The 12,065-nt window shown below is 42.3% G+C and overlaps 1 protein-coding gene across 3 annotated transcripts in view; it reads right to left on the bottom strand.

Annotated features, from left to right (window-relative positions):
* Positions 1-12,065, bottom strand: part of CDKAL1 (CDK5 regulatory subunit associated protein 1 like 1) — a 633,148-nt gene that overhangs the window by 408,914 nt on the left and 212,169 nt on the right. For all 3 annotated transcript variants that reach the window (XM_044259756.1, XM_044259746.1, XM_044259765.1), the window contains one exon: positions 7,053-7,173. In XM_044259756.1, the coding sequence (XP_044115691.1) occupies positions 7,053-7,173 (121 nt within the window). The remainder of the gene's footprint in view (positions 1-7,052; positions 7,174-12,065) is intronic.

Below are 12,065 nucleotides of genomic sequence, written 5' to 3'. Positions count from 1 at the left end.
TGGCAAGTAACAGGAAAACTGAGATAAATCTTAAAAGAGAAAGTATTAGTAAAATATTACAGGGTCAGACAGTATTTTCTTAGATTTGCTCAGCCCAGGGGAGGGTTATTCCCTTCAAACTAGGGATAATCTGATAGTAGGACCTAAAAAGCGATACAACTTCTATCAGAACGGCAAAGCAACATCCAATTCTGGGCTTTGGAGGAGCAAAAATTGCCAAGAGATTGTCAAATGTGATGGCTTTAATAAGTGACAGAGAAGGCAAAAACGAGGCACAGATTTTCTTTATGGTCCACTTTCCAACTTCTGACTTTTTGTCTCTACAATACCTAGGATCTTCCGTCTCTCCTAGAAAAAAACAAGGCAATCACAAACATGGGCCCCTTATAAAACCTGAGCTTTCCAACCTCAGCACACTTCTTCTGTCTATGCACAAGATGTCTCCTTATTATACAGACCACAGTGTTGGACGGATCCTTTTTTTAAAATCTACATAAACACCCACATAAACTCTACTTCAGAACTATAAGCCCATTCTACCAATTTAATGAGAAAAATGAAGCACTTTGGCATAAATCTTCAAATTTTTATCTTTATCTCAGAAACTAGCTGGTTTCTGGCTGGATATTTAATTTGAATCTAGCATGTGATGTCACTTCCAGTTTACAGAAAGTACATGGCTTGGAATAACAACTGAACACCAACACCAACGGGAGGAGGAGAGGAGAAAAGGGTGCTGACGAATCCTGGGGAGGGAGCCTGGTATTCCCATGAAGAGCTCACGCCATCTGAGTCAGGGCCATCAAAAGATCACAGTATACCAATAAAACATAAAGGGACAAAACACGCAAACACTACCCTCTATTTCACCTGCTAGCACAAAAGAACAGAACCACATTCTGTAAAATCCATTTTTTTAGATCTTTAAGAAAAAGAACTCAGTCCTACCCTTGGGCTTACTCATGTCCTTTACTCCTCTGCCTAAGGAGGCACAAAAGTGTCCTTCGTCCTTGTGAAGGCTTACCTTTCCATCTGTATACACGATCCTACCGAAGCAGTTCCTGCTGTCAATATATTTCTGTTCCTCACCCCCTGCCTCTAAACAGGCCCATCTTTCCATGGCAGAAACAGCTTTCCATTCTCTAGAGTCTGCTTCTCTGCCTTTAAACTCCTCAAAAGAGTAATCTTCCTGGAGCAAAACTTACTAATTTTGAATCTGGTTTTTAACGTGCCCACTCTCCTGAAACCGTTCAGCTATGTCAACACGATTTCCCCTGAAGGGCCCGAAAGCAAGTGATGGGATGACGCTCCCTATTCACACATCACACACCTTCGTCTCCGGCTCCTTCTGGTTCACAGATGACTCCTCCCATTTCCCAGGCCCGGGCGGGCACCGAGCACTCAACCTTCAGCGACTCACCCGCTCCTACCTCTTCTCTGTGGCCTTGTGCTCCCATCCCCCACCGTTCTTCGGAACTCCCAAATCAATGGTTACAAGTAGTTCCACTGGGGTATGCCAAAGCCCATTTTCTTAACCCTGACACAGTTCTGCCATCCTTACTATTCATTCCCGGAACCACACTCGGGCCCTCGGGCCTCCCTGGCGGGCTCGCTGTAATGGTGGCACAGGTGAGCTCCCCGCACCTGTCTTCCAGCACCAACCCACATTACAGGCTGGTACCTGAAACATCTTCCTATTGCCCGGCTACGATTATTTCTCACCTCTGCTCCAGACGACAGTGGCTCTCCTTATCCTTTACTATCTGAATTAAATGTAATTTCTCACCCTGGGGCAATTACACTCTTCACACAAAAGATGATTTATCCCCCTTTTCCTTGCGTTGGAAACATCAGACTGCCTGGAGAAAATTACCTTCTTCACAAACAACTCCCACGGTCAGCTCACACACCTTTGCTCATTCTTTTCTTTACCTACCACTTTCTCATCACACCTGTCCTACTCCCTGGAATTAGGCATGCCAAGTGGGAGTTAAAGCTGACATTAAAATGTAGACAGTATCCTGGATTTTCCAGGTAGCTCCAGTGTAATCACTTAAGAGGGGGAGAGGGAGAGAGAGTCGGAGGAGAAATACAATACCACAGGCTTTGAAGATGGAAGAAGGGGACCATAAGCAAGGAATGTGGGTGGCCTTCCGAGGCTGAAGAAAGGAAGTAAACCGATTCTCCCCAACAGCCTACAGAACGCAGCCCTGCCTATACCATGATGTTAGCATGGCAAGACCTGTGTGAGATTCTGACTTCCGGAATGGTAACATAATAAATCTGTGAAGTTTCAAGACACCCAGCTAGTGGTCATTTGAAACTGACTATACCTCCATCCAGAACCATCACAATTCTACCTGTCCTGCAGGGCCCGATTCAAAAGTCTCTGTAATGCAAAGATCTTTCGGCTCCCACGAGCTCCCTCTCTGCCAGCCACACTGGAGAGGCTTCCCTGCTCCTCTGCACCCACAAAAGTATCTGACGGACGTAGCAGGTAAGTCTCGGTCTTAGCCGCTTACCAGGAACGTGACAATGTAAAGCCCCTTAACCTCTCTGCACTTGACTTTCGTCACCTCCTAAAAACCAATCCCACGAGGCTGTTGTGAGGATTCAATACAGGAAAGAATATGCATTTCGAAGACTCGTGTCTGGCCCACAGTAGGCTCTCAGTTGGCATCAGCAATCACCATGAAACTTTCTTCTCCCCTGTTTGTCAGAGTCACGGTCGCATCCCTGTCTTATCACACCAGACAGACAGGTGCCTCGTCACGCTTCCTCTGCAGGGCGTCTCTGCCGCATGAGAGACAGTCCAGAAACAGGAGCTGTACTAGGCAACCGGCAGGTAACCTCGAAAAGCTCGCCTCAGAAAACAAGAAGAGCGCTGGAAACTGCAGCAATGACTCGAGCGGACCAAAATTCATATACTCGACACAGCGGCTATAAACGGAGATGGGCAACTGAATGCCAGAGAGAGGGTTTAGGAGGAAAGATAAATGTTGTTGAAGAAATAAAAGGCACCCTCATTATAGACACTGTGATCAACTACGCAATTCTCTCCGCTCCTCCAGAATCTAGCATGACCTGAAATGTTTAACTTTTTCACTGGTAAAGCATTAATACAGTCCTGATGCTCCTTTAGAAATGTAACAAAGCATAACAACTTTGTAGACTCTAATAGTAACTTCAACAATTTACTAATGTACACAATAAAACTTGCTGCAAATGTGAGCCCTTTCCCAAATGGAGAATGGACAAATTTATATGAAATTTAAGATGTCCATTTTTAATTTGAAAGCAATAAAACGTTGTCAAGATTTTAGTGGAAAGGATTATTTTCTCTTGAAAGAAATACTTATGGATATGCCTCTTTCGAAACATCTGAATGTAAGTTTAAAAAAAAGAAAAAGCAATGAGCTGCACCAGAGGTAAGAAAAAAATCCAAGCTAAGATGTTAGGAATGATACCGTGACAAACGCCCACGGGGATGCTCTCACCTGAGAGCAAATGATAAGGCCACAGCTGATTCAGGGAAGGGATTAGTAGTCAGGGAGGGTTAGAAACTCAGATCTCATCCAGAGATCGACAGTATGGACTAAATTCTCTTAACATCAAAGGCATATTTGCTAATTTACTTACTAAGGGGCAGTTCTATATGGTAATATGAGAGTGTGATGGCAAATATCCAGTGAGCTTTAAAAGGTTTACAGTGTAGGGGCGATTGGGTAGTTCTTTCAGTTAATATCCAATGCTTGATTTTGGCTCAGGTCATGATCTCAGGGTCTTGACATCCAGCCCCGTGCCAGGCTCCACACTCAGCAGGGAGTCTGCTTGAGGACTCTCTCCCTCTCCTGCTGCCCCAACCCCCACGCTCATGCATGGGTGTGCATGCCCTCTCTCTCTAAAAAAATATCTTTAAAAAATTTAAAAACTTAAGAGTTTATAGTGTAGCCTCATTTTAAGAAACACTAAATCCAAAAGAAGGGAAACCCAAATAAAATACCTCAAAATGTTTCACGTGATACCATTTAAAATGACTACCTAAAGCAAATTTCTCAACATTTCTTATGGCAACAAAAAACAGTGATGGCCTTAAAATAAAGCATGTATAAATAAATAAAACAAATTATTGACTGCATACTCAACTGTGTACCAGACACTGAACTCAGAGATAATAATATAATGATACCTGAGATACTTCCAGAGCCCATGTAGCCTACAATTTAAAATAGAAATTAGGGGCGCCTGGGTGGCTCAGTGGGTTAAGCCGCTGCCTTCGGCTCAGGTCATGATCTCAGGGTCCTGGGATCGAGTCCCACATCGGGCTCTCTGCTCAGCAGGGAGCCTGCTTCCTCCCCTCTCTCTCTCTGCCTGCCTCTCTGCCTATTTGTGATCTCTCTCTCTCTCTCTCTCTCTGTCAAATAAATAAATAAATAATCTTTAAAAATAAATAAATAAATAAAATAGAAATTAGGCAGTCTTACAGGACAATAACCAAGATAAATAGGGAATATGGTAGGTGCGTAGTGGAAGGAGGGATGTATTCAGCCCAATCACGGAGAAAGGAATAAGGAGTCACCCCAAAAGAGCACAGGGAAGGATTACCAACACAGGGAATGGGGAAAGGCTACGACATGCCAAGGACACCAGAGGGCGTGCACAGGGGACTGCCGTCAAGACAGAAGAGAATCTTGAGTTTGGAAATCTCAAGCGGGTCAGTGTGACTGAACCCTGGAGGGTGAGGCAGGGAGCAACCACGTGGAAGACATACGGAGAAACTAGAAAAATAAAGCATCTTTGAAAACCAACAGTTAAAAGCAACACTCCAGAGGTCAACAAGAGGGGCAAAGTCATCTTAAAGAAATCAAATGGATCCATTTGACAGACCCTAAAATATTAACATGCGTAAAGAAATGTATCTTGGCGAAAAGCGGATGATCAATCCTACATGGGGGAAAAAAAAAAAGAGAGAGAGATTCACAGAAACACTTGACTTTGCCCTCCTAAAGACATTGTTCAGGAGAAAGCACGCTCAGCCAAACTCCAAGTATTACTGTCCAACTGGTAAGGCAATCTGTTCTGTGAAGAGAATTTAGCATAAACCCATTAAACTTTCAAATTATAAAAATCATTCATTCATTCAGTAAGTAAATATTTATTAAATCCCTGCTGTGTATGTTCTTCCGTATTCTAAGGATACAGTGGTAGGCGACAGTCGAAAATTCCTGCCATCTTGGAGCTTATGACGTGCCAGTGAGGAGAGACAATTAAAATACAAATGGACTCGTATCTACTTCACTAATGAGAAGTGCTACAGAAGAAAACAAGGCAAATATGGACGATGGGGAATGTGGGGATGTGGCGATTTTAGGTAGGAAATCAGGAGTAAAAAGAAAAACTGCGGTACAACTGAAAGGAGGAGGGAAATGGAGACAGAGGGAGAAGCAAACAGCCTTACATCTCTGATTTGGCTCAGGCTCAAAAGTGAGAATGTATCAGATGCTCCAGTCAACGTGGTAACGACATTTCTCACTACTGTACCCTGATTTAATCACTGGCCTCTGAGCCTGAGGAGTGCAGGTCTCTGAATCTTCGGCGCTGAAGGCCGGACGTTGGTCACAGACAAATTCACCAGGGCAAACGAAAGTCACCCCAGGCGGCTTTTAAGGAAAAACCAAATGACTTCTTCAGCCTTCCCTGATCTTTGGCAGTAGTGAGAAGGATTAACTAGAAGGTGATAAAACTAGAGAAAAGAGGACCAGTGACGACAGAGCCGGGAGTGTGCGGGGGGAACGGAGGCACTGCTTAGGGAGAGGAAGAACGATGCTGGAGAAGCAGAAAGGCAAGTTCACCGGCTCCCCCACGGGAACAGCATGGAAGATGCAAAGGACAGAGGAAAACAATACTAAAAAAGAAGGAAGGAAGCTGAAATCAGAAAGAAGCAGGACAGGGCTGCCTGGGTGCCTCAGCTGGTCGAGCGTCTAACTCTTCGCTTCAGCTCAGGTCATGATCCAGGATCGTGAGTCTGAGCCCCGCGCTGGGCCCGGCACTCGGCGTACAGTCTGCTGGAGGGTCTCTCCTTCTCCCTCTCTCTCTACTCACCCCACCCATGCACTCGCTCTCTTAAATAATATCTTAAAAAAAATTAAAAATAAAAGGCAGGTTAGCTTAAGCCTATGCAAAGCGGTTTGATGAATGGAGCGACTCCCATGATTTAAAGAACAGAAGGCCTTCGCCTCACCAGACTTTCAGACTACACTAATACTGACGACAAACTCCATTAATGCAAATAAAACGAAGTACAAACGAGCTCACTAAGAGTCAACAGTAAGGTCAGGAACTTCAAACTAAGATATGAATTTAAGAGTGCTTAATATTCGGTTAACAATGCTTATTTTTAGCCCAAAGCTCATAAGGGCAACATTTTATTTTTTTTTTAAAGATTGTAATTTATTTATATGAGAGAGAGAGAGAGCACAAGCAGGGGAAGGAGTAGAGAGAGAGGGAGAAGCAGGCTCCCCGCTGAGCAGGGCGCCCAACACAGGGCTTGATCTTAGGACCCTGAGATCATGACCTGAGCCGAAGGCGGACACTTCACACTGACTGAGCCACCCAGGCACTCCAAGGACAACACTTTAAAACATGAATTTCAGAGAGTTCGTAATTAAAACATGGTTAGTATCTCGGGCATTATTTACTATAATTCTATTGCAAAAACAAAGATGATGGGTATATTAATCATTCCAACAACAAAACTCTTTTTAAAAAATATTTTAACCCAAGGGCATGGCTGGAAAATGAAATCCAAGTTTGTTACCAAGAAGATGTCAGAATAATATTAATCAAAGGCCTAAGACCCTGCTGCAAATCAACATGTAACTTGTATGCAGGGAACCTCTAAGAGGGAACTATATTCATGTGATTTAGAGCTTTTTGATTTTTTCTTTCCCGTGAAAATGTTCAACTGCTTTATTCTGTCCCATGTCCAGAGGGAAAAGCTGAATTCACAGAGTATACGGAGTATTTTATGGGTAAGTCTGAGAGACACTTACCCGGTATTGATGGAAATGATTTCTATCAGCGGATTCTTCCTGATCTTCGGCAAATCCAATCGTGCCCCCCCCAGGCGCTTTCCATTGTCCTTTTTCTGACCCAGCAGTCTCACAGAGTGACCTCCAATGAAAGCATAAAAATACACGACAGCGTCAGCCACAGAACTTCAATTGACTGCTCTCAACAAATGAGTTAATATTTTCATGTAACTTCTGTTATGAAACAAACAACAAAATATACATAAGATGTAACCATTGACCTAAGAAATACCGCCAAAGGGAAAAACAGCTGTGCACGCTTCCTGCAGTCAAAGTTCTTTGCTTAAAATATTTGCACATTTCTACTGTACATATGACGAAAACAGGAACATCCTCAGAATGTCATTCCATAAGGTACGCATGCTCTCCAGCGGGGACCAGGTATGAAATGAAATAGGAAGAGTTTACCTGAGCACCAGGCCTGCCAACCCACTCACTGTTGGGGAATTAAAAAAAAAAAAAAAAAGTGCAAAAGCAGACTATTTGCTCAAAGCAAACAACACATCAAAGAAATTTTTAAAAGGCTGGGATAAGGTGACACTTTAGGGTCAGATTTTTTAAAGACAAAAATTTTTAGACTTATTTTTTAAAACCATTACAAAAGAAAAACAGACTATTTCTAAAAGCCATGAAAAATTTTATAATTTTGAAATTTTGAATTGCAGTGATAGAAAATACAGGAGAACAGTACTAAGACTTCCCATCCCCTTCAGATTCTCCAATTATTATTTCTTCCATGCTTACTTTGTCCTTTGCTCATTACATACGTAGTATTTTTTTATAACTTCACTGAGGTGCATCCTGTAAGTCACTCCTTGCAAGTATACAACTTAATGATTTTTTTTTTAAAGACTTATTTATTTAACAGAGAGAGAGAGAGAGAGAGAGAGTGTGTGCATGGCACCCAATCAGGGGGAGCAGCAAGGAGAGAGGAAGAAGCAGGCTCTCCACTGAGCAGGGAGCCTCATCCAAATCTCAACCCTAGGACCCTCGGATCATAACCTAAGCCAAAGGCAGACGCCTAACCAACTGAGCCACCCAGGTGCCCCCAATTTAATGATTTTAAATTAACACATGCAGTTGTACAATCATCACAACAACCCAATTTTAGAACATTTCTATCACCCTAAGAATTCCCTCAAGCTTATTTATAGTCCACTCTTGCTTCCATTCCAAAATATATCACATTCTGTTCAACTGCTGACCAGCTGGCGGACATCTGGATTGTTTCCAATTAATACCTATTAGAATAATGCTTGCTTCTACGAATATTCACATACAAGACTTCATGGGGACATGCGTTTTCATTTCTCCTGGATAGACTCCCAGGAATAGAACTGCTGGGTCACGTGGTCAATTTCTGTTTAACTTTATAAGAAACAACTGTTCTCCAAAGTGGTGGTACCATTTTATATCCTACCAGCAACGTATGAGGCCTCGAGTTTCCCCACATTGTTAACGAAGTCCTTATAGTTGCAACTTTTTTGACAACAGCCATTCTAGTGAGAAGTAATCCAGTATTGTGGTTGGAATGAACATGCATTTCCATAATGACTAACGATGTTGAGCACCTTTCCACGTGTTTATTAGCCATCTGCACATCTTGTGTGGTAAAATGTTGGTATGGTTAATTTTTTTTTTAAGATTTTATTTATTCATTTGACAGGCAGAGATCATAAGTAGGCAGAGAAGCAGGCAGAGAGAGCAGGAAGCAGGCTCCCTGCTGATCAGAGAACCCAATGAGGAGCTGGATCCCAGGACCCTGAGATCATGACCTGAGCCAAAGGCAGAGGCCTTAACCCACTGAGCCACGCAGGTGCCCCAGTACGGTTAATTTTTATGTGTCAACTTGACTAAGCCACAGGGTACCCAGACATTTAACCAAACATTATCTTGGGTGTTTCTGCCATGGTGTTTCTGGATAAGGCTGACATTTGAATCAGGAGACTGATTAACACTAGTGGGCCTTATCCAATCAATCCAAGACCTGAATAGAACAAGGAAGCTAAGAGGAAACAACTCCCATCTGACTGCACAGCTGGGACATTGCTCTTTGCCAGCCTTCAGATTCTGACTGGGACACAGGCTCTTCTTGGGTCTTGTTATTGGCCAGCTGCAGACTGAAACTTACACGATCAGCTCTGATTCTTGGACCTTTGGACTTGGGCTGGACCTACACATCAGCTCTCATGGAGCGTTGGCTTGCAGACTACAGTCTTTGGAATTCTCAGTCTCCAAAATATCTCCATAATAGTGTGAGCCAATTCCTTATCATACATTTCTCTTCAACAAACCCACCCACCCACACACCCTATTGGCTGTTTCTCTAGAGAACCCTCACTAATAAAAATGTCTACTCAGGAGTCGGCCAGTATTTTAACTGGAGTAGTTGCCTTGTTATAGAGTTCTAAGAATCCTTTATTCTGCTTACAAAACCTTCGTCAAGTATGTGATTTGTAAATATTTTCTCACAGTCTGAAGCTTACAGTTCCACTTTCATGATAGTATCTTTTTAAAAGTAAATGTTTTTCAATTTAATGAAGTGTACTTTCTCAATTTTTTCTTTTCTAGCTCATGCTTTTGCTATTCTAGCTAAGAACTCCTGGCCTAGCCCAAGGGCACAGATTTATTCTGTATTTTCTTCTCTGTCTTACTGTTTTAGGTTTTAGCCTTAGGTCTAGGATCCACTTTGTTACTTTGTGTATAAGAGTCTAAGTTTGTTTTTTGCATAAGGATATTCAATCGGCCAAATGCCACTTCTTTTCCCTCCTCCCTCTTTGTGCAATTGTTGTCACACATATTAACAGACAGCTGCATAAACCCCAAAAACACAGGGCCATAATTATTGTTCTATACAACTGTATAGTTTCTGTTGTTGTTGTTTTTCAGCGGGGGGGGGGGGGGGGCAGAGGGAGAGAGAGAATCCGAAGCAGGCTTCACTCCAGCACAGAGCCCAACACAGAACTTGATCTCATAACCCTGAAATCATGATCTGAGCCGAAATCAAGAGTCAGACGTTTAACTGACTGAACCACGCAGGCATCCCACAACTATATAGTTTTAAAAAGAGAAAAACGTATCTTTACAAAGGACTTAATATTTAACCACATATTTAACCATTTCTAACAATCACTCCCTCCTGAGAATTCAACTTATCATTTGATACTACTTCCTTTCTGCCTGAAGAGCTTTCTTTACTATTTCTTATAAAGGAAATCTACTAGCAACACAGATTCTTTGTTTATTTGAGAGTCTTTATTTTGCTTAATTTGTGAAAGATACTTTTGCTGGATAAAGAATTATTAGTTGACAGGTTTTTTTTCTCTGAGCACTGAATACAGCTGATCCTTGAACACTGCAGAGGTGAGCAAGACCAACCCCCATACACTTGAAAATCCACATATAACAAAACTTACCTGCTAATAGCTTACACTGTTTACCAATAACATACTCAGCTGACTAACAAATATTTTATATGTCATATGTATGACACACTTCTTACAATAGAATAAGCTAAACAAAATGTTAAGAAAAGCACGAGGAAAATACATATACAGTACTGGTCTGTAAACAAATCCATAGAGAAGGGGACCACACAGTTCACATGTCGTTCAAGGTTCAACTGTCAAAGGTCACTGCCTTTGACTCTGTTGTATCTGATGAGAAGTCAATTATCGATCTTAATATTGTTCCCCTTGTACATAATGTGTTACTTCTTTCTTATGCTTTCCTGGATCTCTGTGATTTTCCTACCTGCAATTCAGGTAGCTTTTTGGCTCCATAAAGTAATGGATTTTTTGTTTTTGTTTTTGTTTTTTAACAAAGTTTGGGAAGTTTTCATACAGTACTTTAAAAAAAAAAATGGGGGAGGGGCACTTTTTCTGTATCTCCTTCTGTGGCTCCCTGACACACTAACTGGTCTGCTGGATGCTGCCCCACAGGTCTTTGAGTCCCTGCTGATTTTTCTTGTTATTCAGAGTGGATCATTTCTATTGATCTGTCCTCAAATTTACTGATTTTATTTTCTTCTGCCATCTCAAACCTGCAATTGAGCCCCTTGAATAAACATTTAATTTACTGTACTCTTCAATTTCCCCTTGGTTCTTTTTTATCCTTTCCATCTTTTTTGTGATTCTGTATTCGTCACTGCCATCATCCTTTCCTTAAAGGCTTTTGACATCATTTTACTTAGTACGTGGGAGTCTTTGCTGACTCCTACATTTTTGGTCAAAGACAATCTATACTGACTGGTTTGTTTTTCTTCCTCCATATAGGTGTACTTGCTTTCTCTGCATGTATCGTAATATCTTGTTTAATATAGAACACTGTAGATAATATACTGTGGCAAATTTTAATTCAGACCACCCCCCACCAAGGGCTGTTGGTTTTCTTTATTATCTTACCTGGACTAAATCTATGAAATCTGTCTCTCTACAATGAAAGGTTGTCCTTGTCCCTTCTTAGTTCTCCATCCCCACTCCCCTCCACCAAGCATGACATCTTAGGGGTCATCTCTGTGTCCGCATAGCTTTTTATTGAGGAAAGAATGGTCACACATTTGTTCAAACACCACAAACCAATGAGATTTCTATCTGCTGATGGAACTGTGTATGAGCCAGTGAGGTCACTCAGAGTTAGGGCCATTTTTGAGTCCGCCCCATCTTCCCGGGATGTGCGTGCAGGCTCCAGTAGGCAGGTGAGCGTGGGTAGCTGGGCCCACTCCAGACTCTGCTGTGCGTGTGCACAACCCCCAGTCAACTAACCGTCCGTGGAGACTTAGCAAGCCTCCTATCACTGCTTCACCTTCAGGAAGTTCCTGTTCAAATCCTGGCTAGTCCACCTGTCCACTATTCATGCCAAACAGTCCCCCAGTTTCAAGAAGGTAGAGCCACACACTCCCTGTTACTTGCCATCAAAATCTCCACTTTAACGAACAGTTCTTCAAGTCAACTGAGCTGCTTGTTTTTGACTGTC

The sequence above is a fragment of the Neovison vison genome, chromosome 1 (assembly GCF_020171115.1).
Source record: "Neovison vison isolate M4711 chromosome 1, ASM_NN_V1, whole genome shotgun sequence".
NCBI lineage: Eukaryota > Metazoa > Chordata > Mammalia > Carnivora > Mustelidae > Neogale > Neogale vison.
The sequence above is the reverse complement of the archived record's forward strand: the minus strand, read 5'-3'. Positions and strand labels throughout refer to the sequence as shown.